At 39.5% G+C, this 25,917-nt stretch overlaps 5 protein-coding genes across 5 annotated transcripts; 3 read left to right on the forward strand and 2 right to left on the reverse strand.

Moving 5' to 3' along the window:
- The first annotated feature begins 384 nt into the window (after window positions 1-384).
- LOC109599391 (AH receptor-interacting protein) lies at window positions 385-1,744 on the forward strand. Its single transcript, XM_020015381.2, has 6 exons — window positions 385-532; window positions 582-767; window positions 821-986; window positions 1,038-1,224; window positions 1,276-1,418; window positions 1,468-1,744. Exons 1-6 carry the CDS (start codon window positions 443-445, stop codon window positions 1,668-1,670), a joined length of 975 nt encoding a protein of 324 aa, XP_019870940.1. The 5' UTR covers window positions 385-442; the 3' UTR covers window positions 1,671-1,744.
- Window positions 1,745-1,991: 247 nt separating this feature from the next.
- On the forward strand, window positions 1,992-5,452 carry LOC109599390 (uncharacterized). The gene is made up of 8 exons (XM_020015380.2): window positions 1,992-2,118; window positions 2,176-2,410; window positions 2,468-2,695; window positions 2,743-2,837; window positions 2,890-3,109; window positions 3,436-4,533; window positions 4,586-4,815; window positions 4,872-5,452. Exons 1-8 carry the CDS (start codon window positions 2,111-2,113, stop codon window positions 5,038-5,040), a joined length of 2,283 nt encoding a protein of 760 aa, XP_019870939.2. The 5' UTR covers window positions 1,992-2,110; the 3' UTR covers window positions 5,041-5,452.
- A 40-nt stretch (window positions 5,453-5,492) lies between these two features.
- On the reverse strand, window positions 5,493-6,233 carry LOC109599384 (50S ribosomal protein L27). Its single transcript, XM_020015374.2, has 3 exons — window positions 6,007-6,233; window positions 5,791-5,954; window positions 5,493-5,738 (listed from the first exon to the last, which is right to left on the reverse strand). The coding sequence occupies exons 1-3, from the start codon at window positions 6,065-6,067 to the stop codon at window positions 5,535-5,537; spliced, it is 429 nt and encodes a 142-aa protein (XP_019870933.2). The 5' UTR covers window positions 6,068-6,233; the 3' UTR covers window positions 5,493-5,534.
- Window positions 6,234-6,252: 19 nt separating this feature from the next.
- On the forward strand, window positions 6,253-8,314 carry LOC109599386 (H/ACA ribonucleoprotein complex subunit 4). Its single transcript, XM_020015376.2, has 5 exons — window positions 6,253-6,404; window positions 6,508-6,650; window positions 6,705-6,921; window positions 6,983-7,237; window positions 7,299-8,314. The coding sequence occupies exons 1-5, from the start codon at window positions 6,392-6,394 to the stop codon at window positions 8,180-8,182; spliced, it is 1,512 nt and encodes a 503-aa protein (XP_019870935.2). The 5' UTR covers window positions 6,253-6,391; the 3' UTR covers window positions 8,183-8,314.
- Window positions 8,315-8,963: 649 nt separating this feature from the next.
- On the reverse strand, window positions 8,964-20,871 carry LOC109599400 (E3 SUMO-protein ligase RanBP2). Its single transcript, XM_020015390.2, has 11 exons — window positions 20,479-20,871; window positions 19,042-19,616; window positions 16,989-18,987; window positions 16,461-16,932; window positions 13,800-16,403; window positions 13,043-13,739; window positions 12,746-12,987; window positions 10,513-11,718; window positions 9,693-10,455; window positions 9,440-9,635; window positions 8,964-9,384 (listed from the first exon to the last, which is right to left on the reverse strand). The coding sequence occupies exons 1-11, from the start codon at window positions 20,548-20,550 to the stop codon at window positions 9,193-9,195; spliced, it is 9,018 nt and encodes a 3,005-aa protein (XP_019870949.2). The 5' UTR covers window positions 20,551-20,871; the 3' UTR covers window positions 8,964-9,192.
- Between the last annotated feature and the right edge of the window lie 5,046 nt (window positions 20,872-25,917).

Here is a 25,917-nt window from a genome sequence, read left to right on the forward strand (position 1 = left end):
GGGGAAACCCCCAGAAACTGTGATACTGTATCATTACGGAAAAAATGTATTACATTTATTTGTGAGAATATCCTATTTTAGGATAATACATACCAAATTCAAATTAAAATGATTTGGCCAAAGGTTATGTAAATAGTAGAAAATTAAATTTTATGGACTGTATTTCAGAAACAACTTTTGAGTAAAAACCTACTTAGATTTTCTTAATTATTGAACGTTTTCTACCTTATTCCAAATTTTGACCTAATTTAGAGACACTTTGTATATTTAATCCTTTATTTCTCAAATTTTAATTGAAAATTTTGAAAATAAAATTACCACAAAATATAAATAACAAAATGTGAAAATCTATAAAAAATGTAAACAAAAATCAGAAAGAAGAAGATGATCCTCACAACATAACCTAATTTATACTTCATAACCAAAAAAATCAATATACACAATGGACACTTCAGATTCATCAAAGGCCTTAATCGACAAAAAAACCCTTTACGCGGGCACAAAAGCGGTAGATTTTAAAAATGGGACCAAGGTAAACATCTAATGAACAATTTGAACGAATGTTTCAAGTTAATTTTTAGGTGCATTTTCATTTTGTTACAAAACTGTGCGACCAAGACAAAACTGTTTTGGACGATTCGAGAAAACTCGGCGATGGCAAACCGATGGAATTGGTTTTGGGGAAAAAGTTCAAATTGGAAGTGTGGGAAGTTATTGTACAAAAAATGGCATTAAACGAGGTTGCTCAATTTACAGTTGACAAAAGTGTTAGTATTATTCTAGAAATAGCTGAAATGAAATATAATTTGTTCAATTTTAGTTAGTTGTACAATATCCATTTGTGGCTAAAACTCTAAGAGATATACATAGACCTGAAGGTTGTAGAACTACTCATCATTGTGCAATGTCTTTACAAAATCAAGGGGTCGGATATGATGACTTGAATGCATTTTTAAGCAAACCATCAAATTTAGAATTCACAATTGGTAATGCGCATAAAAATTTATAATACCTGATTTTCATACAAAAAATTCTAGAGTTGGTGAAAGTGGAGCAACCAGAGGATTATGAAAAAGAAACTTGGCAAATGGAAGTGCCAGAAAGAATTGAAAAAATACCACAGCTAAAACAACAAGGAAATGAGGAGTACAGGAAGAAAAACTATGCAAAAGCTGCTGAAATGTATGCCACCGCCCTTAGTATTTTGGAACAGCTGATGTTAAAGTAAAATAGTGACTTAACCTTTAATAATTTTAATTAATTATTAATTTTTAGTGAAAAACCACATGATGTTGAATGGGACAAATACAATCAACAGAAACTTCCAATTTTATTGAATTATGCACAATGTAAATTAAATGAAGGTGACTATTATTCAGTTATCACACATTGTACTGATGTTATAAAGTATGACAAAGGTAATATATATAATTTTATTTATTAAATAAATTAATGAATATCTTTTAGATAATGTTAAAGCTTATTATCGAAGGGCAAAAGCCCATGTTGGTGCATGGAATGTGAAAGAAGCAAGAGAGGACTTTGAAACTGTGATAAGATTGGACCCCAAATTGGAAATGTTGGTTCAAAAAGAATTAAATGAACTGGAAGAACAAGTTAAAATAAAAGATGCTGAAGATAAGGAGAAACTGAAGAATATGTTTACATAATTCTATTTAATTTTTATATTTATTTATGTCTGTAAATCTGTTATATGTACAAATATATATTTTTAGTTTTATAATTCGTTTTAATTTTAAATTCTTTTCAAATTATATTATCTATTAGCCAAGCTATGTTGCCAGATAAATAAGAGATATTATTTACTAAGATTTGAGATTTTCATTTTGCTACCTCAATAATTAAATCTAATTTTAAAATTAAATGGTCACTTTATGTAGATTAATTTTTACGTAATTATGAATTATTATCCATAAAATAAAACAAGTAATAAAAATTTGACAACCCAGACGAACAAAAATTGACTTATACATTTAAGGTTATGTAAACGTCAAATTACAACAACAAAACTAAAACATGAAATTTAAACGCGAACCAGTTTAAATACTCGCCTTTCTCATGTAACTTAATCTGTTAACTTTAACATAAAATGGCCAAGTGAGTTCGCATTAATAACGATCACCGACATTTTTACACAATTTTTTCAATTTCCAGAGAAGTTATTGTGATTTTCGTGTACGATACAGAGATATTACGAAACGAGGAAGATGATCCCGCTTCCGCAATTTTATACTTCCATCCCACTTGGGTGTCTGATCAACAAAGAACTGCTTTGTGTGGCCAAATCATTGGAACCACTCGATGCATCAAAAGTATATTTACTTCCCCACAAATTGTCTCATTGCAAAGTGGCAAATTTTATCTGATAGAAAATGGACGATATTTATTGGTATTTAACCGGAAAACATGTTTAATTGTTTGAAAATTAATGTATGATTGTATTCAGGTGACTGGCACCGACAGAAACATATCAGACTGGTTATTGGAATACAGAGCCAAAACTTTGTATTCCTTAATAAATTTTTTCCATTATGATTTTGCAAACTTAGCAGAAATTTACCCTAACAGGGAAAATATGTCAGCAAAATTGTACACCATGTTTGAAACTTATTTAAAGATGTTGATATTTGGTGGAAATATATTCTCACACATTCCTACTCTTCCATTGCCAAAGGTGAGAAACCAGTTTATTATGACAATTTAATTCATTAAAATTTTTAGAGTGCCAGCATTGTATTTATAGAAGCAATACACATTTTACAATGTTGTCAAGAACTCAACAATGTTCTTGGGGGCACAATGTTATACCACAACAAGTAAGTGTTGAATTAGTTTTCTTAACAAAATACAATTGTTTTATTTTTTAAGGGTTGTTGCAACTCAATTTAGTGCTGATCTAACAAAAAGAATTGTATTGACGGATCCATACAGGATTAAATGTCCTGCAGAGCCTGTGGAGGTGAATTTTGATTTGCCTTTAGGTGTCCAGCTCTTACAAGTATATGTTACAAGCAATGAATATCACAGTTTAATGGCTAAAAGCAGCAGTATTTTTCAGTATTTAAGCAACAAGAAAAGTATTAAAAAGGTAATTTATTCATGCTATATAAATAATAATACTATTTACAATTAAATTTTTTTTAATGACCTGATTAAAATGTAAATATATGTATCTGTTGTTGCAATATTAACTTTTTAATTGTGTCTTATCAGGAAAAGTGCTAATTAAATAATAAAATTAAAATAAATAAATAAAATATTGTAAATATAATTTAGTATTTATTATTGACAACTCTCATTCACACATAAATAAAAAATATTCTCTTATTTAGTTATGCATTCAAATTAATTTTAAAAAATTCTTTTAGTTGTGTATATATGTATAAACAGTAGAATGTTATTAAACTTTTTCAGAACTGCATTAAACAATCATCTCAAGATCAAGTTGTGTCCCAAATGAAGCGGGATCAGTCGTTGCTATTTACGATGGTCCCAGAAGAAGATACTGAGATTGCAAATGCGAATCCTGAAGGATTCTTGCCCACGAACAAAAAACCTCGGCCGAAATTTCTGAATCTAAAAAGTAACAGCGTCGATTTGGAAGCAAAATCGGTTCCGAAACCAGTCACAACTCCGTACTTGGGTCAGACAAGTGTTTGTTCCACACCTCTGACAGAACTGCGGAAGTTTGTACACCAAAATCCGCTCTCAATTTGTCTGGATCCTATTGAAACTGATCTAGTCGATGATAAAGAGACACCTAATGAAGTGGCGTCAGTAACATCGAACAAATTATCTATCAAATCGTCGAGTCAAGGCGATTTAAGCAGTATTAAAGTTGAAACTGATAATGAAGATGACAAACCCAAAAATAATCACTGTAAAACAATAACAGATCCCACGTTTCCAGTATTTAATGCTGATGGGACGGTGGTTTCATCGTCTTTATACAACCAAACTATCATAAACGACTTGGAGACGGCCAAAAACGAACTGTCGAAGAATCAATACAACAACAACAAAAGCGAACCGTTCAAAAACTTCGACAGTCTTCCAACAACCATAGAGACGCCCAAAGAAGACGTTATCATTCGGGAGAAACCAGCCAAAACCAATCAAGAAAAGCGAAAATCGCTGACACTGCCACTGAAATCGCTCAGCGAAGATAATACGGACAAACAGGCCTCGCCCTCGTTTACCGGTGGTCGAAAGTTTTCGGGAGGAGTGCAACTCACTCCACTCATGTCCAGATTAAGCATGCTTGCCTTGGAAGAACGGTCTTCCGGCTTCGGCAGCCAGACCACTACACCCGGTGATTTCAGGGGTGTCACGCCGACACAGCAGAACTTCCCGTTCCCGTACAAAAAGGCAAAAGACGCACGAAACGGTAAATGTCAGAGCGACTGTGCGTTGCACAAGTGCGTGTTGTTCGTTTGCGGACAGCAGGACATTGTGCTCACGATGCTACTCAGAGAGGAATGTTGTCAGTCGCCTGAAGTCATCAATAAATTGGTAATAATTCCTAGTCTACCATTATTTTGTTTATTAAATCAACGTTTTTCAGTGGGAAATATGTACGGAATATCTCGGTAAGCTGGAGAAGCAGCTGCACTTGTGCATGGAGTCGCAGCCAGGTGGCACGACTCACGACAGCGACCCTTACAGTTATCTCATGTTGGATTCCGACTGGGATACTGTACATAGAGGCGGGCCTTGGGGAACTGACACAACTATGCTCAACAGTATTCACCGGGATTTTACTGAAATTCCCAACATAACTGACATGTTAATCAGGTACATTAATTAATATTTTAAAAAAATAATTAATAAATTTGTTGTTTATGAAACAGGGGGAACGACAGCGTGATTTACGCAAATCACTGCGGCCAAACGGAGGTTTACTATCATGAGACCGCGTCGGCCCAAGGCGGTTTGCCTCCGCCTTCGGATCCCATGGGTCAAGTGCAATTGAAGGCAAGAAGAAGGCTGGAAAGAGACCATGCCATTGTATTGTTGTGAACAATTAATTCATGTTTTTTGTATTCATTTGTGATGTTTGTGGTATGGCTAAAGTTGAGACAAGGTTATTTTATAGTATATGGGTGTTACTATTTAAAGAAACAGATAAAAGCATCCGTATTTGCATGTTAGTCAAAAACTAGAATATTATTTAGATTTATCCTCCCTTTTTGCCATACCATTTCATTGTGATCATGTGAACATTCCATGTATACTGTAGATAAGTGTAAATTATATGAGTTTTAAACTGCAGAATTATAGGAAAGCAGTACTTCTGTAGTTTCAAAGCTTGTAGTATATTAATGTAGGGTAACTGCGTCATTCCGTGCCAAAAAGCTTATTTATTACAAATCCGATCTCAGTGTTTTACAATTTAGTGTACTAAAAACGTAATAAATTATCATTTTGTGAAGGGATTTGTTTTTTTAACCTTAATCAAAATAAATTCAGAGTAAAACTGTACAATTTTATTCTACCAAACTAACAATAACAACTTAAATCTGATCTATTAATTTAAAATTTTGGTGTTGTTTCTCAGGGATAATATTGAAATATTTCTTGTAGAATTCTGTGCCCTCCCTGAATCCATGGCATCTTTGCACCCATGTGTGATCCCAGTTTAGATCAACTTTCTCACATGTGACCATAACTTTACCGGGAATTATCGCGAACAAGGTTCCATTACGTCCTAAGCCAACCTAAAAATGAATCAGCTGAGGTGGAGAGCCAAAATTGGGTAACATGTTATACATTTAGACCAGGATGAAAACGTAAATTCCTTTGAGTGACTAGAATGTGTCCAGCTTGCACATTATGTCCGTCTTGTACTTTCCATCCTCTGTGTTTCGGTCTTGTCTTAGGGCTGGTGTTTCTAGTACTGCCACTGGTTTTCTTACTGGCATGTCGAACAGCATCTAAAATTGATGTTGATGCAAAAAAGCTAATAATGTAAATGAACATAATTACTTGTTAATATTTCTGTCCCCGTGAGGAAGCTGGCTTTTGCATTTTGTACAATAAAATTCATGTTTCTGTTTTCAAAATTCCTTCATAACCTTAATATCATACAGACGTGAAGTTATCTCATAACCTAAGTACTTTATTCGCTGAATAAAAACGAAAACATTAATATGTATTTAATGTTCTCCATTTAATATTTATAATTAATGTAATGCCCTAGACATTAAGGAATTACGAATAGAAAAGGAAAGATTTTATTACATAATGGTGGATGGTCGCCTTTAGATAGCAGGTATACGACCGCTTGCGGAGAAGAAGATAAACGCATACACAAACATAACCCACAATTTATTTTGAAATCTCCACGTGTTTTGGTAACACCACGACCACGATGTCTGAAGCTGGTAATTGTTGCACTTTAAGCTATTTGATATGTTTTTATATGTTGTAACTATAGTTATGTGTATTGTTTTATCGGAATTAATCCTCCTGTTTATGAATTTGCAGGGGATTCGTTTATTAAAGAGAAAAAGAAGAAGAAAGTTAAGGGAGACAAACTAGGAGAACTTCAGCTGAAAGGCGATTTTAAAGTTGATCCGTCGGAAATCTCTGGAAAGCTCGACACGTCGCAATGGCCACTTTTACTGAAGGTAATATTATTGTTGTATTAAAATTGCGTTTTTTATGTGACGCTTCCTTTTCAGTATTTTGACAGATTAAATGTTAGGACAAACCACTATGTACCCATTGCATGTGGTGCGTCGCCGCTCAAAAGAGAAATCGGAGAATACATTAAATCTGGCTACATAAACCTGGATAAACCTAGTAATCCTAGCAGTCATGAAGTTGTGGCTTGGATTAAAAGGATACTTAAGGTGGAAAAAACTGGCCACTCAGGCACACTTGACCCCAAAGTAACAGGTACAGCACACATTTTTAATTATGAATATTAAATTTTATTAATTATTTTGCAAAATTACAGGTTGCTTAATAGTATGCATAGAAAGAGCCACCCGACTTGTTAAGTCTCAACAAGCAGCTGGTAAAGAGTATGTTGCAGTATTCAAGCTACACTCTCCACCAGAAGGTGGGGTCTCCAGTGTAATTCAAGGATTGGAGAAGCTTAAAGGCGCCCTGTTCCAAAGGCCTCCCCTCATTTCAGCTGTCAAGAGGCAACTACGTGTGAGGACAGTTTATGACAGTAAACTGTTTGATTATGATGAAAACAGAAATATGGGTAAGAATATAATTTTATCTTATGTAAACAGTCAATTTTAATTTGCATTTTCTTTTTCTAGGTGTATTTTGGGTAAAATGTGAAGCAGGTTCCTATATTCGTACAATGTGCGTCCATTTGGGTCTAGTGTTGGCCGTCGGCGGTCAAATGTTGGAGCTCAGACGTGTGAGGTCTGGTATTCAGTCGGAGATGGATAATATTTCGACCATGCACGACGTCCTCGACGCCCAATGGATGTACGAGAATCACAAAGACGAAAGTTACCTCAGGCGTGTTATTAAACCTCTGGAAGGTCTTTTAGTTAAACACAAGAGGATAATTATGAAGGACAGTTCCGTAAATGCCGTATGTTACGGTGCAAAGATTCTATTGCCGGGTATTTTACGTTACGAGGACGGCATTGAATTGAACGAGGAAATTGTCATTGTGACGACCAAGGGAGAAGCAGTGGCTTTGGCCGTTGCACAGATGACCACCGCCACAATTGCCAGTTGCGATCACGGCGTTGTGGCTAAAATCAAGCGGGTAATCATGGAGAGAGACACGTATCCTAGGAAGTGGGGCTTGGGACAGAGAGCAACACAGAAAAAGATGTTGATAGCCAAGGGACAACTGGACAAATATGGCAAACCAAATGACCAGACGCCAAAGGAATGGCTGAACAGCTTTGTGGACTACTCCGTAAAGAAGGAGCCAACAAATGATAACAGTGCGGACGTTCAGGACGAGGACGAATCTAAAAAGCGGAAGTTAAGTACGTCATTGGCTGACACTTCCACTGCCTCTGTAGATACCAGCGTTAAGGAGAAGAAGAAGAAAAAGAGGAAGACGGAAGATGAGGACATTACTGAAACGGTTGAAGCTGAGAGTGAAGAAACTCCCAAGAAAGAAAAGAAGAAAAAGAAGAAGAAGGATAAGCAAAAAGATGAAGAGCAAGATGATTAATATTTCTGTTAATCATATATATTTTTTCATTTATATTATTGATAGTAAAATTTTTATATTCAAAAAAGTTAATGATGAATGTAATTGGTTCATAATATTTTATGAATGTCATTGATTAAAATACAAAATTTATATATAGTGTTTTATTTTACAAAAGTATTTTTTTCTTTTTATTCCGTAAAACATTTTTAAGAAATGTTGGCGCTTAATATAATTAATCATTATATAATATAATAATTATACTAATTCTAAAATATTATTAATAAATATTTTTGTCGAAAAAAATTAGAATTGAATTTTTAGTTAAATTATGTCTGATATTGGTATCATCATAGCACAAAGTATTTGTATGTTATGGTGCGAAAATTCTATTGCAAGAATTGAACGAAAAAATCGTTGTGACAACAAAAGGCTTTGGACATTGCACAGATGACCACTGTAATTGACAGTTGCGATCATAGTGTTGTGGCTAAAATCAAGCTGGTAATCAGCTTTATGGACTCTTTCGCGAAGGAGTCTTCTACGAATGATAGCGGTGATGACGCTCAGGATATGAATCGAAAACCGAAGTTAAGTACGTCACTGACACGTCCACTGCGTCTGCAGATTCCAGCCTTAAGGAAAGGAAAAAAGGAAGATGTAAGATAACACTACAGAGACAAGCTGAAAATGATGAGGCTCTCAAGAAAAAAGAAGGATAACCAAAAATATTCTCATATATTCTGTGCTTATCGTAATTAAAAATCTCTCATCATGGAGGCGTTGAAATAAAATTACATAATTTCTATGAGCAACGAATTTATTCAGTGTTTTATAAAAACTAACATAAAAATATCAATATACATCATAATTACTTTATTAAGAGAATATTTAAACTAACTTATTAAAAATTACAATCACTGAACGCAATTTAATTTATATAAAATAAACTGCGAGATAAAAAAAATATATATAATAATAAGCAATATTGAATCAGCCTGACATCTCTTAATCTTTAAAAACAATATGCTTTAATCCTCGTAATCATTCTCAATATCATCTTCTACTCCAACCTCTTGGGCATAATTAACACCTTCCAAGTAACTAGTATGGAATTGCTTTGCGGCCACCTCATTGGGGAATTTTATTTTAAACGTCTTCCACTGTGGATTTTTTTCATCCACACGTTCTACTGCTTTCCAAATACATTCACATCCATTCAACTAAAATAAAAATACGTTAATTATTTAATAAACAAGTAAAGAGTTTATAACTTACTTCCATCAGCGTGTTTGAGCCGATTGTAGTACTCGATCTGAAGACTCCGTCAGTATCCGTGAAGTTGATACGAGCAACATACAGATCATTGTAATAATAAACACCAACTGTTCCTGTGCCAACATCAGTCCATTGTCCATTATCATTTTGAGTGCAGAGTTGCAAGTTATTATATTCGCACTCATAAACCGCTGAGCTGAAAAAAAAATATTTTCATTAGATATTTTTAGGAGTGACCAATGTGATAACTTACGTGATAAGGTCTTCATCATCGTCGTCATCATCGTCTTCATCATCATCATCTTCCTCGTCGTACTCGTATTGGCCTTCTCCCCGTTCCCCAGCTGCTCTGGGATCGAACTCTGTAACAGTCGTAGGAATCTCCTGCTGCACAGGCTTCTCTGACAATTTCTTGTTGTTAATCTCAATAACTTTGCAGATAGCCAAATCGATAGCCTGCTTAAATTGCTCCGCCATCTCGCTGGTTTTGAAGCGCACCGCCAATTTCTCGAACTGCTGACCATCATCCGTGAAGTTGTGGCCGGCCCACATCCACGCCTTGTCGCTACTCATCATGGGTTGCACCTCCAAATCGGATTGAATGAGCTGGTTCAAAACGACCTTGTGGACTTGTTCACGCCTCAGAATCAACCGGTAGGTAAGATTCTCGGGATGGAAGAGGATCTTCAGTTGTCCCACGCCACGTTCCTTCCACTCCTTGGTTTCCGCCACAAATCTGTAAACTTTGGCGCGTTCATTGAATTTAATTTCTTCGTTCTCCTCGCCGGTGGACACGACGATGGCGTCTGGCATGGGAATGATGGGCTCGTAATGCGGGTCGTATTCCTCTTCAGCGTTGCCAGTGGCATCGCCATCCTCGTCTTGTTCTTCGTTGACCGAATTTTCGGGTTGCTCATCGGACTTGGAGACATTGAGATTTTTTTCAATTTTCTTCATAGTGCTGGAGCCGAAGACGGGAGCTCCCGCGCCTAAGAACGAGAACGGAGTCTTTTCATCTGAAAAAATATCAAGTGATGATTAATCAATTAAATAATAAATAAAACAAAACTTACCATCCTTCTTGGAGAACGCAGGGGGTGCGTCGCCGCTGACGTTTGCAGCCAAAGTGGCGAAGCTAACATCAGATTTGCATTTGAGCACCAGTTCATCACCTTCCTTGAGTTTCGTGGTTTCTGCTTGAGCGGGAGCACTGAAAATGTTGCTCAAAGACGAAGTGGTGCTGGGGAATACACTGGTCGAACTGCCAAAAGCGCTGCCGCCGAAAATGCTGCCTCCAGACTTCTGGCTAGTCGGAGTGTTGGCTGGGGTTGTGGTAGCAGAACCGAAAATATTGGAAGTGAATGGACTCGAGTTGTTTGAGCTAAAGATGCTGGTGTTTGCACTGGTGGTAGTGGCTCCGAATACAGGTGTAGCGGAGGTTGCACTTCCGAACAGTGGTTTGGGTGCAGACAACCCGCCGAAGACCGGCTTGGCTGCAGCTGTGCCGCCGAAGATCGGTTGGGCCGCAGTTGTGCTGCCGAAAGTCGGTTGGGCCGCAGTTGTGCTGCTGAAGGTCGATTGGGCCGCAGTTGTGCTGCCAAAGATCGGTTGGGCTGCGCTTGTGTTGCCAAAGATCGGTTGGGCTGCGGTTGTGTTACCAAAGAGTGGTGGTGTAGCAGCTGCACCAAATATGGGCTTGTTGGTGGGTGTGCCGCCGAATACTGGGGTCACCGACGCCGTAGTGCCGAAATTGGTAGGAGTGGGGCCTCCAAAGAGGGACTTGTTGCCGAAAATATTGGTAGTAGTGCTGGGAGGAGTCGCGAACATGTTACCAGTCTTGCTTAGAGTGCTGGGTGTGGTCAACAATGTTTTCAACGAAGGCGACTCAGCAGCAGTTGTTGCCACAGGCTGCTGCTGATTCTTTTGAGCCAGCGTTGAAAAAATACCACTTGTGGTTGTGCTGATAAACGAAGGAGATCCGAAAAGAGACTGTGTGGTTGGCATCACAGGGGAACCAAACAGACCACCAGATTGATTAGTAGGTTTCGATTCTGGTTTCTTTGCGGTATCTGCTTTGGGGGCAGCCGGCAACGTGGACAATTCTGTGCCACGGTAGTATTCGTCATCCTTAATGCACTGGTCGCATTTACAGTCTGGCTTACTTCTAAAGTTGAAGAAAGTAAGCGGTAACTTCAGGCGTTTGGCCTCAGCGATTTCTTCGGCGGGAATCGGGTCATCTAATAAGATGACGTCGTCTTCTGATTCGGGAACAGAAGGCGCTGCGAATGAAATTAAATTTACTTATTATTTGAACCTTATTCTTTATTTATGAGAATATTTTATTTTAATTCTTGAGTTCTTATTATTGTTGGTAATTCACAAGAAACGTTCGCTTTTGGTTGTAATCCTTGTATATTTGTTAATAACAAGTATTTATATTCTTATTATACTGCCATATGTATACATAATTGAATAAAGTTAATATTTGTGTAAAACAATGCATGTGATTAATTTATATTAGTTAAGTTATATAAACCATTTTATTTGCATGTTTAAAATCTTTAGTTAGATCTATTATATAAAAAGGGTGGCTATTAGTTATTAATAAAACTAATTTTTACTTTCTACAAGTTTATTGGTTTAGTTTTTGTCAAAAATAACATAAGTTAGTTGTTATATAACATTAAAAAATAGTAAGTTAAAGTCACAGCCATCAGGCACACCATTCGTTAGTAAAAACAAATAAGGAACAATAAGTACTTGGTCATAAATTTTTCTTGTTTTCATAAAACACCTGAATTGATATTCTATGAAAACAAGAATTATTAAAAATATTGCACTCAAACAGTAACACAATAGAAATAACTAAAGATTTATGTCACATGCAATTAATATTAAGATTCATCAAACCTTCATTCATAATAGTCATGGTCATTCCAAAATATCAACCAACATTAAAAAGATCTCAAATTAAAAAAACAAACAATCAAATTCATGCATCCGAGTTAACATTTTTTATCGGTCTCCGAGAAATTTAGTTTAACCGCCAAATTGAGAATTTATTATAGAAAAAAAATAAGATAAGTTGTACGCGTATAATCAGCGTACTTATTTTCGTAATAGGTTAATCTGTAGCCCCAACGGTTAAATTCCAACCTAAACCAAATTTTTCCTATAATTTTCAAGTTTGACTGCGCTTAAAGTACAAAACTAGCGCCGCGATCCCTACAACACCGACGACCGGCAAAACTACTCTAGAATCGAATGCGCCCAGCCTCGATCGCGAGCCATCAATTTCACTCTTACCTGCGGCGGCAACTGGCGCACTGGCACTTCCTCCAACGGCATCATCGACCGCTTTCTTGAACTCGATAGCCACCTCGGCTGTCTTGAACCTCAGACAGAATTGGTCGCGACTCAATTCGCCCTCAGAATAGTCTGCGGCGTGGAATAGCCACGTCTTCTCGTCCTTTGGACGATATTCGATGTCCTTGTTGAGCACGTGGTTCAGGCAGATCTTCATCACTTGCTCGCGACGCATCAGCACTCTAAAAAATGCAAGTAATTAATAACAACCCTTCGGATGAATATCAATTTATTTACCTCAATTTGCCAGTATCCTTCCTCTTGAGAATCTTCAAATCTCCCAGTCCTCTTTCCTTCCATTCGCTGTTGGTGAAGCGGAACAGTTTGGCGCGTTGACAATACAAAACGTCTTCCTCCTCCTCGCCTGTCACCACTTCGACCTTATCGGGCAACGGAATTACCGGCTTGAAGTAAATGTTGTCGGCCTCTTCCTCCACATAACTTCCGTCGGACTCATCATCGCCTTGGCCCTGGCTCACCTTCCTGGGCGAGCGGGGCGTAAACTCAAACTCGTGCTTGGTCGGCGAACCGAACACAAACTGTCCCGTCTCGGGTTTTTTATCTTGGGCGCTGCCGAACTTCGCCGGTGCTTTTACAGTGTCGCCACCGCTAGATACAGGAGTGAAGGTGAACGTTGATTTGGGTGAGGATCCAAATAAATTAGTCGTGGTTGCCGAGGTGGTTGACTTGCCAAAGGAGAAAGCAGGCGAGGGAGCATTTCCGAAGGAGAATGCGGCTGCTGTTTTGTCGGAAGCGGCTGCGGGAGCTGGTGCAGTTGCAGGAGGAGTTTGGCTCACGCCGAAACTGAACTTGAGACCTGGCGTTTCCAAATTCACGCCTTTGTTTGTGGATTCCTTTTTGGGTACTGTGGCATCTTTGGGTGATTCACATGAGACGCAATAAAGGGCGTTGCCATCATTCCGGACGAAACAACCTAGAACAATAAACAAAAATATTTAATATTACAAGTACACATCCACAGTGACAGACATACCTTGGCACTCCCAAGAGTTAGCCTTTGGTTTAAATGCGTCCCCAAATCCTTTAGTGGCAGGCTGAACCGCCTTATTTACGTCTGTTTTACTGCTAACAGGAGTACTCCCAAAGCTAAAGGCATTCTCCACCTTCTCCTTGGGCGTAGCTACCTTCGGCGTAGTCTCAGCAGGTTTTACTGCTGGAGATACACCGAAATTGAATTTCAATCCAGGCGTTTCCAGATTTACTCCCTTGTTGGCGGGAGGCGCGGTGCCATCCTTAAGTGCTTCACAACAGGAACATTTGGTTTTTGCAGCGTCATTTCTGACAAAGCACGACTTGCACTCCCACGAACCTTCGGCAGGCTTGAAACTGTCACCCCATGAAGTGGTGGCTGTGGTGGTTTTCGAAGAACCGAATAAGAAGCTTCCGGGTGCTGATTCCGGTTTGACATCCTTGGCTGTTGGCACTCCGAATGAAAACAGAGCACCAGACTGACCAGAATCTTCCTTCTTCGGTGCCACGGGATTCTTGGGGGTTTCGCAAGCAACGCAACGATTTTCCTTGGCGTCGTTGAATATGTAGCAGTTCTTACACTCCCACGTGCCTTTGGCTTGTTTGAATTTCTCGCCGAGAGGTGATTTTTGGGCCGTTGACGGCTTGTGGTGTTTGTTGGAGACAGTGTTTTGTTCGTTAAGCGTGGCCTGGTTCGACTGCAGTATTTGCAGGAATTCCCTGGCCTGCTCTTCAGTTTTAAATCTGGCGGTGAATGTTTCCTGTATCAGTTCACCTTCAGAGAAGTCCTTGGCGGCCCAAAATACGGCCTTTTTGTTTTGCTCGTTAAGTTTGAAGACCATGTCCTTGAGGACTGTATGGTTCAGACAAACCTTATGGACTTGATCTCGTCTCATGAGAAGTCTGATGACTCCGTCTTCTTTCAATATTTTAAGGATGCCAACGCCTCTTTCCTTCCATTCTTTCACACCGTCTGTGGTGGCGAGTTTGAACAACTTCGACTTGCATTCGAACAAAACTTCGGCGTTTTCTTCACCTGTTTTTACGTCCACCAAGTCGGGCAGCACCGAGAGGACTGGTGTGAACTCTGCAGTCGGCACAAATTCCTCGACTTGATCGTCGTCATCTTTCTGACTCGAAGACAACGTATTTTGACTAGGAGTTGAAGAAAGGACGACAGGCGAAAACGTGGAGGTGCTGCTGGTGGTGGGTGATGCGAAGTCAGATTTCAAGTTCCCAAACAAGTTACCGCTGATTGTTGTTTTTGATGTACTGCCGAATGAGAAATTGGAGAACGGGCTGGGTTTGACAGTTTCACTGGTAGTAACTGCCACAGGTTTCTCAACCGGTGGATCTTCTTTGGGTTTAAATGTCGGTGTTCCACTGAATACGAATCCGCCAAGGTTGGGAGAGCTGAATGACGGCTTGGATTGCGGAGTAACCAAGGCTTCGGTCTTTTTCACAGAGAATGGCGTTGATACAGCCACAGAGGTAGCCACAGAAGTAGTTGGCTTATCAACAATCTTCTTTTTAGCATCTTCGAAAGCGTCGCTGAATTTCTTGGCTTCCTCGGAGGTCTTGAACCTGACGCAGAACTTCTCCACAGTCATCTCGCCGTCAGAATAATCTTGAGCTGCCCAAATGTAAGCCCTGTCATTATTGGCCATAGGCGACATAGTCATGTCTTTGCTCAAATAGTGATTGGCACAGATCTTGTGAACCTGATCCCGTCTCATTAAAATCCTGATTTTTCCACTTTGTTTGTGTTGTAGGATCTTTATGTTGCCAACACCGCGTTCCTTCCACTCCTTGTTGACGTGTCTGAAGAGTTTGGCCCGTTCGCAGAACAATACATTCTCATCTTCCTCGCCAGTAGTGACCGGCACTTCATCCGGCAAGGGAATAATGGGCTTGAAGTCCGGACATGGGTCGTGTTCGTCTGCTGACGCAGTAGAAGCGTTGCTTTTGTTCAGGCTGACGTTCGGGCTAAACGTTTTGTCCAGAGTCTTTTCGATCTGCAGTCCAAGGCTCACGTTCATTGACGTAGTCTTGGCGGGGGAAACTGCAGAGAAAACTGGGGGTGCAACGTTCGACAGGATGCTTTGGGTGGAAACAACTGGAGGTGGTTTGCTCAGAATTGAAGGTGTTGTAGTGACTGTTGCGTTGCCGGTCGAAGGCAGAGGAATTTGATAGTTATGCGGTTGCGTCTTGCTCTGTGGGCTGCCCTTGATGTGTTGTGGAGGAATGGTCACTGACAAAATTGGTTGACTCACTGGAGTGACATGGGTAGGCAAAGGATCAGAAGAAGTGATTACCACATTTACTGGAGCAGCCTTGTTAGAAACTGGAGGCTGTATTACAGATGGTTTGGAAACTGTGACTGGGGACATTGCTGGGAACACTGTTTGTGTCGTGTTTGTGAAAGTTGATAAAGTGGCTTTGGGAGTCTCCTTCACAAGATTGGTGGGTTGTGGCAAAGACTGGGACAGTCCTTGGCCGGTCAAGAGACTGATATTAAGATTTGATTGGGGCAGTTGAGCGGATGGCGCCATAGCAGTCTGAGCCGGATACCCCGGAATCTGTTGGTCCTGCACATATGGAAGAGATCCTGAAAGAAGAACAGTTTTAGTAATTTATTTTAAAATATTGAAGAATAAAGACAAACCTGGCTGTGGCAACACGTTGTTCCCATAAGCGTAAGCCGCCATAGAGTAAAGACTAGGATAGAGAGCGGCAGGACCGCCGTATTGGGCGGCCGCAGCCGCTGCTGCATTAAGGGCTCCCGCCGACGCAGACAACGGACCCTGGGCGTAATTCGGGTGATAGACTGCAGCTGCCGCCGCCTGATTATATTGTCCCAAGCCAGGGTAATCCACGCCTCCATACTGAGGATCCAAATCGTAGAGGTCTTCCTCGCTAAGTTGGGCAGCGGCAACAGCTGCCGCCTTAGAGAGGGAGTCCTTCTTCAATTCGGTTATGTCACGTTTCATTTCGCGGACAACATCGACAACATTCTGAAGGTCGTCGACGGAATCCTTCAGTTCTTTCACGCTAGTTTTGATCACTTTCAGTTCTTCCATGCTCTGGCGCATACCTTTGAGATCTTCCACTGTGGCGGTTAAGTTATTCACCGCATCCTTTAACAAATATTATTATTTACTTAATCTTTATTTATATTAAGTAAGCAGCTTACCTTAAAACTCCTCAGCTCGTCCAATAAACTCCTGTGCGACTCGACCATCATTTTGTTCTGCTCCACGATGTTGTTAAGGGCCGCATCTTTGCTGGCCACTAGTTGTCTCAATTGGGCGTCCAGCCTCTCAGGGCTGGGTCTAGCTTCCCTCCGACTCAAGTCCATTCTGTATGGCGTGGAGTGGTTATTGTGTACGTCATGTTTGGGTGTGAATGGTGGCGCGTGCTGATAACTGGTCTGATGTACGCTATAGCTGGTGAGATAATGTTCACCTGCACTATCAGTAGATACGTTCTCATCAGACATGCCGTCGCACTCGTTTCGATTGGTACAATCGGGATCCACTCTCGACAGTAATCGTTCAATCTTTTCAATATCGCTGCCTAGCTGTGTGTTCAACGGATGCGATCGATCCACTGACGGCTCACGAAGGCGATCCAAAGTCAAGTACAAACAATCACGTGCCTTGGACAGGAGTATGATGTTTTGGCTGCGCATTTCCGACGTAACGTTTTCTTTGTTCTGATTCGTTTTCTGGTCGCCCAGTAATTTGTAGATCTGCGATTGATAGTAACTAGCGTATGGGTCCTTCAAAGTCTCGAAAATTTGTAAGGCCTTTTCGTGCTCCTTTTTCTTCATCAGCTGCACCGCCGTGAACAATTTACCTTTGTCCAAGTTGATGGTGGCCTCGGACATGGTAAACTCTTTTGTGTTCAACTCGAACAGCCTGTTAGATGGGTAAGTCACCACTTGATTGTTCTTCAGTTTCTCCAAGAGGGGTAAGGCGGATTTCCAGTACAACTCTGCACGTGCATCGTTTGCTTCGATTTCCGACTGTTTGGTTGTGTTCTTGGAACGTTCTTCGAATATGTTCGCCAGTTTGACCAGCATTTTAACGTCCAACCCGTGGTGTCCCACGCACCTTACCACTTCTATGCCTTTGATCAGAAGTTGTCTGATTTCACCGGTGTTGAACGATTGCTCGTTTCTGTACATTTTATAGGCTGCTGCAAGGAACTTGGATTGTTTTAAGGTGCCCAATGGTTCAGTGATGGCGGCAGGCAACACATTAGGTTTGTCATTGTTATAGTAAATTAAATTCTTGGACTCGTCTAGTTTGGCTTTGGCAGAAATGGTTGCACAATAAATGAAAGCTTGTATGTCTAAAACGCTTAAAGATTCAGCGGAACAGTTATTCAATTGTTTCACGGAGTAGGAGAGACCATCGAAACATTTCAAAATATAATTAGGAAGCTGATTGTTGAGAGCAATCCAGATGTGATGATGTAACGAATCCGGATAAACCGTCTGGGCGACTTCATCGTATTGCAACAGATCCGCCGTCTCCGGCATCTTCAGTACGGGCTCCAACAGATTAGTGCTGGTCACAAAGAAACTGGTGTTCATTTTTTGTTGTTGGTCTCGTTTGACGAACAGCTTTTTATAGAGCTGCTCTCGCCACATGCCCGTGGAATATTGTTCTGCTTTTTCTAATAAAATCGATTTCCTATCCTTCATGGCACCTAATAAAACGTGTCCTATTTGAGAGCAACGATAAGCCGCTTGTTTGTACCACTTGTTGACCATACGTCGCCTGTTCTCCGGACAACTGTTGAGCCAAACACTGTGAATGTCTGGGGGTTGGGAATGATATGCCGCGAACAGAACGGGTAACGTCAAATTGGATACTTCCTTAAAGGGCATCACATCTTTTTTGGCTTGTTTAAACAGGCACGTGGCTATATGGAAATAAAGTTGTGCGTGATAATGGTTTAGGAAAAGGAGGCTGAGTTGTCTCTCAGGGCAGGACGATACGATCTGCGAGGCTTTAGCTAGATTTTGGTCGAAGGTGAACAGAATATTTACGAAATCGGACGTGCTTTTTACATTATCAACGTGGTCGTCCAGACTTAGCGCCACCAAACGGTCCAAAACCGACACTGACAGAAACCAGAACTCCCATGTCAGAGACGCACAGTTGGCCTGATCCCTCTGATACCTAAAGAAAGGGCGATTAACGTTTTGTTGATGTTAAGTTATTCAGAATTCTTACCTGACCAGGACCTCGGCGAAAGTCTCGTACCAGCTGATGCTGTTGTGGAAAATAGCCAAATCCTTGGCGTCAACATCCGCCGCATGTTTGTACGCCTCCTTCACCATATTATTCTGCAGGAAGTGCTTGAGCAACCGTACACGCAAGTTTACATCCGTGGGCCGATTCTCCAGTTCGTCCAGCAACAATTTCGACACGTTGTCTGGATCCTTGTTCTCCATCGTAATCAACCGTTCCTTCAGGTTGAACACGGCTGAATTGTGCGGATCGAACGACTGGGCCAGATCGCAGAAGTAACGGGCGCCGGCCTTGTCCATGTCTACGTCATCGGACGCCAGGAGCTCGCACACTTTGAACACCAAATTGTTCTGTTTGGGATCAAGCTGGAGACTCTTCCTGTAGGCTTCCAACGCCGAATCCTTTTTGCCTAACTTTTCAAACGCCTTGCCGAGCAACTGTTGACCCTCGGCCGATTTTGGTTTGACGCTCAAGTACAGGGAGGCGTAGCGAACGGCGTGCTCATAGTCGCCCACATTAAAGTAAAGCTTCGCGAACGAAAAGCTCCGCAGGTTTCTCTAGAAATGTCATTTCATTACACACAATTCTTTTGTAAATTTAGTGTACTTTTAAAAAGTTTAATTTGAGATGTACCCACTGAGCAAAAATATTTATATAACTACAGCATTAAAACAGTTTTGTGTTTGAAGCCAATTTAAATATTAAAAATATTGGAAAATTTGTGGGTATTTTAAGATAAGTAATTTAGTAAATAAATGAGTTTTGAAACCTTGACATACCAAATTACAACCATTTAATCATGGACACAGTAACCAAAATATTAAATAATATACTTTCAATGAGGTTTTGCTAAATTTCCAGAAATTGTCAACAACTTAATGTATCCTAGTCGCTATAGTGAAGGTAAAATCAGGCTAGCCAATTTTTAAAATATTTCAATGTAAAGTAAGAAAACCTGATCAAAGTTTGCCTGTTAATTTGTTGTTACTTTGTTATAGTCGTGCATAAATTACAAGTGCAACAATACATTACTAAGAAATTTTTGAACCAGTCAATTTATATACACCTATTTTAATATGAGAAAACGTTGCGCATTTGGCTCGTCCAACGTCGAGGCCTGTTGTACTGGACAATTATTTTATTAATTAAAAATAACACATTTGGAACAATAAAATAGTTAATTGGCCAATTTTTTTATTTCTAGACATCTAATAATATTCCCGCCAACGTAAACTCGATCCCATGCGTAGTAATAAGCTAAAAATACCTTTGCACAACATTGCACATTCAATCAATACCAAAAGTGTTTTATTTTCTTTCATTTTTCACCCATTTTCACGACGAACACTACGAAAAACCTCAATTTACACGTTGTCATATAATGTGCCGGCATGACAGTATGGAGTAAATTTTGCTTACCTCAGTCTCGTTGTTTATCTTCTTCAGGGAATTGTCCACGTGTTTATCGACCTCCAGCTTTGTCTTGAACATTTTAAATCACTGTACTTTAACAACATAAACGGGTAAAACTTAATAGCATTTAAAATATTCAACAAAAAACGTTTCTCAGATTATGTGCATAACGGTCACCATGCCTAGATTAGCCTTCGAACGGTGTTGATTGCGGAACGTCAATTTGTGGGCATGCGCCAACGATTATAGACTGGGGGGAAAATTAACGAAAGACGGACGAAACAAAATTACATCACTGCGTGTGTTTAATTCACCACGAATTTGATTATGTTCATTCAAAAGTTGTTACAAGGCGTCGCAAACACAAAATTATCTGACCGAAATGTCTGTAAATTTAACCGCCAAAACTGCGCACATTTCGGGACACAGATGGCGTACTCCGTAAAGCTTGTCACACACTTTGTCGGATTGAGTCGGATATGAGTGTACACTTGCGTAAACGTGGTTGCCTAGATATTACAATTTAAATTTTAATTATGTAATATTTTTAATTTTGCTACACTTTTGAAAAAAATGGATATCGAATAATCGATTAAATGGTAAGAAGTAAAAATTATTTATTAAAATTTTAATTTTCTTTATGCCTTAAGAATGTTAGCTCATGAGTTACAAAGTTGACGCAAAACTTAGTTTTATATACTTTAAAATGAAACTTTTGAGTTCTTTAATTGCGCAGTTCGCCCATACATTGCCCGCGTTGGTCTCGAGGCCTAGAACGGCGTTAAGCCACAACGTATAATATCCTCGCACAATTGCAAGGATGAAGCCGAACAATTTATGACGGCGCACATTTATTAAAAACTGATGATAGAAACACGCACACGTTTGACGCTGCAGGAAATGCGGTACTACAAGATGCATCTGGTGCCCTTCGATTTTCTGTCGGCCGTGCGGCAATTTATGGATGTATAAATCAGTCGACGTACTGATGTATTTCAAAATAATGTAGCATTTATGTGCGCTCCGGTCCTGCACTTTATTGCACCGAAAAAAAATGATGTATTATTAACTAAACACCGGCACAGCCGAATTTATAACCGTGTAGTGGATATTTCATTGAAAACGTCACTATTTCCATTCGCATTTGTTCTAACTTTTGTGCATTCGTTTGTTTAATTTGAGATTGGATGCAAGGGGAACTGGAAAATTTCCATAACCAATTTCCGAGGCACATCACTCGCATTCAATTCATCTCAGTTTATTGTCGTGATCTAACGCAGTAGTCGCATTACAAGACTCCAATGCCGTTTTCTAGACAAAACTGTGCTCCTCTGTGCATTGTACAAATGCAAAGCAGGTCCTCCTCGCTGCCATTCTTTCATAAAAGCTCAAGAACTTTTCTTGGCACAACATAAATATGCTGCCGTAATGAGAATAAAACGCAAACTGAACATAAATACTGCCGGAACGTGTCTCCAAGAACGAAATTTCCTCAAGTCCGGGACAGAGGACATGCTAAACAACTAACGTAAATCACAATAATGAGAATTCTAAATTAAATATGACCGTACCGTTTCATCCTCTATTATATTCGCACAAAAAGACTGGAAAGACTGAAAATGAAAAAGCACAAACCGGCAGGTATTATTTCTTCACGATCAAATTTTATTAAGCAGGTACGACGCATTAAAAAGTGCAATTGAAAGCAGTTTTTTTTACAATGTTTGTTCGCCCTTTGGTTGCGAAACGAGGCGACGAGATTCGTGGGGTAAAGCAAAACTCGTTTTTGGATTGTAAAGTTCATAAACGTATGCTAATAATGCTGATCAAATTTATGCCCCTCATAAAACTTTACATGAAAAACTTCTTTACGGACTTTAACACTTTTCCCACTTCTTTATGCTTTTTGCCCCAGAACTTCCAGGTCTCCTCCGTGCCTTTTCTTTTATGCCGTATTAGTCCGTGGATTGAATCTCAACGGGTACGTAACCTAAGCGAACATTTAAAATTCCTTTTAACACCGTAACTTGATTGGAGCCTCCTCGGCGGAAAATGGCCAATAATACCGAACGGGGTGCGGATTAGAATGTTTGGTGGTCCGAATTAATAACACGAAAGTTTCGTGGGACGAAAACGCAGTAAAATGACGTAGTGCGACTTCTTTGTTCCGAGTTGCGAACAACGGAAAACAATAAAAGGACGACAGAAAGCCGAACAATAAAAAAAGAAGGACAGGACGTTAGAACGAACGTTGGACCGGACGACGGTGTGGAGAATGCGTGTGTAGCAGCGAGGAGAAAATCAGGACATAAATCAGCAGTGTGTTCCACGCTCTAACATGATTTAAATCATTGTAATTACATCTAAGGTCTTACGTTATTCTGTTGAAAGTCGTGAAAAAGCCCTGGTGCACCAAGATTTATCGCCTACAATAGACTCTGCGATTGGTTTCAGCGGTTGCCAAAAACATTTCTCGTTCTAAGCATTAAGACTTTGCAGCAGGGAAGCCGGGGGCTCCCGTTCTTCCTCCCATTGGCGTACATAAAGATTTCCCATTTGAAATGTTTTCTTTCAATTTTCCTTGTTCCTGAGGAGTAATTTATTGTTATTTTAATACATTATGAAGTCTTAAAAATCCTTCCCAATAAGATAAACAAATCCCAGCTTAAACAAAACTATATTACTCGAAATAGGAACAATTGCAGTCGACACATTTTTAACAACCTGAAACAAGTTTATTTTTGCCGGTGGAATAAAATTATGGGGTTCTGGAAGTGACGAAGTCGCTAAAGGCATTTTGAGTGTAATTTTAATTTTTAAGACATTTTCGGTGTAGAAAAGTTGTCAAAATATTTGAAAATGTGATAATCGGTTGGCGAAAGGTCTGATGAATATGACGGATGAGGCAGACTTTCGTACCCCACTTCGTCAACCTCTGTAGTGTCAGTTGTGCGACTTGCTGGCGAGTATTGTCATGAAAAGGAATTGTCCTCTTTCTGTTGATCAATACCGTGTACATACGCTGCAATTGCTTTCGTCGACTTATTGACGGTACTTCTCTGCCGTTATCGTTTCACCAGCATTCAGTAACCTGTAATGGATCACATCGGCATCAGTAACCACAACCTTCATTTGGTGCAATTTTATTTTTCGAAAGTCTTTGATAACCTGATTGTAGTTTAACCATTATGCTGAACATCGCCGATTGTCGTATAGTATCTACTTTTCATAACAACTCACAATCCGATCGAGAAACAGCTCCTTCTCATTGCATAAAAATCTAGACGATACTTTAAAATGTTGGTTTTCTTTCAATTCGTACAGGGCCCATTTGTCGAGCCCTTTGTGCGGTAGTGTACGTTAAGTCTAATTCACCAGCAAGCTCATTTGCTCATTGTCAACATTAGACGGTCGGTCGCAGTGCTTGTCATCTACAAGGCTCTCGTTCCCTCCAAGGAATTTTTGGAACCATCGTCGTATTGTACATTTTTTAGTGGTTCCTGTGGTTCCTGAGCCAAATACATCACTGATGTCGCATGCTAGTCGGGTCGATTTGAAGTGGAACAAGAAGATTGTACAATTTTATTTCTTATCTATTTTTTGTTCAAAGACCTGAATAAATTCTAAAATAGTTTACACGTTTAGATAGGGCAAAACATGTGCTTTAAACCCACACCACACCTACACATTAAAAATTTGACACTATATCCATCACTAAGAAACCAGGTAGCAATTGACAATCTGACATATAGTTGATATTTTTTGCCGGGGCCGCCACTGAGGATCTCGTCTGCCTGAGGGCTAAAAACGGGCCGAAACAAATTGCGACCGCGACAATGACGGAACGCAGACTGTTGTCCCACAATATTATTTCTATTCGATAATATTTTTTACGTTGTAATTTGAATCGTGCCTTTGATTTACGGGCTATAAGGAATCGGTAATAAAAGCAGATTGAAAACAAAAAGTGACCGATAAATCTTTTTTGCATAAGACCCGTGCACATGGGTTCCATTCATCTCGACGGTAAATCACTGGAACATCCCCTTTCTGCAAGGAAATCCGTTTTAATTTTTTTTCCTGTTAATCCACATTTTACACGCGGGCAGGATTATGGCTGCGGGGGTGGAAATGTGCCATTCGAATTCGGTGACTACATTGAATTAAAAAGAACCGATTCTAAGTAAGTAATTTTCGATGCATCACCTAATTACGGTGCGGATTCATAAGCACGGGGAAGTTTTAGAAATGGGATTTAGCGAATTGGGAAGTAAACTTTATTACAAGCCCTAAAGCAGCAGATTACACCTGCATTCCCCTGACAACCGTTATCACAATTCACAATTTAAACTACTTTATTATTAAACTCTGCCCTTCAGCCACGCAACTGGGGAGGACCCGTGTAGCCAATTTTCGCTTCGGTAACAAGTATTTATTGAGATATATTAGTTTTAACGTTAAATATAAAAAAAAAAATTAATGGTCCAAAATACCTGGATCATTTTTCATCGTCTCCGGCGGCTGTTTTGTCGTTTTAAGCAGGCCCGAGAGTTTGGGATAAGGAAATTTATAATTGGGGGTGGGGCGAATGCCTCCCTTAAGGAAACACACGTTTTTGCCCCTCGAGAATCCGATGGCCTTGCGAAATATAATTCAAAAACGAAGAAACAACAATCTGTTACTTTACGTTGTTATAAGGGTTTTTAAATTAGAGTATCCTGAAAGTTTACCGTTACCAGCTTTACTTTTTGGCTGTGCCTTTAGTATAATTTCTTCTTTAACAATAATATCTTGCGATATTTATTTTAACAGCGCAGCATTGTAATAAAATAAACAAACTTTAAATTACTTTCTTACCTTATACTACGTAAATAAGCCGGGACAATTTAATGCAAATAAACTGAATTTCAGGTTTATGGAAGGCAACGGAGGACAATTTCAATTCTTCACCGTGCACAAAAAGCTATAAAAAGTAAACAAAAGAAAGATAAATCCTTGGAAACAATTAAGAGGCAATAAAACTGGCGAGAAGAAAACAATTGCTATTCACGGGGAGAAGTGTGTTGTTTCCAAAGTTTTAATGAAAAAATAATGAAGTAAAGCTGCAGAAGGATGTATATTATAAGTTTTGCTGGAGATAATTCAGAGATGAAAAATATTGCGTTGCAAAACGTAAATTGCCAATTAACTGTTGCTTCTTTATGTCCCCTATTTAATTTAAATATTAGATTTAATTAGCACTTCAATCACGAGTACCTAGTAATTAGACGTCTCTTCTTTCAGTCGGGCCTTCATGCATCCTTTCCGGCGTTCCCCACGATAAATAATAAATGCCACAGGTAAACGAAATCTATTCCCAGCTAAACGAATATCACCGTTTTATACACAATCTGATGAATTAAAAATCCCCCGCTATTCAGAAACACAAGGATGAACGCGTCAAGT

Source organism: Aethina tumida, chromosome 2 (genome assembly GCF_024364675.1).
Source record: "Aethina tumida isolate Nest 87 chromosome 2, icAetTumi1.1, whole genome shotgun sequence".
Lineage (NCBI taxonomy): Eukaryota > Metazoa > Arthropoda > Insecta > Coleoptera > Nitidulidae > Aethina > Aethina tumida.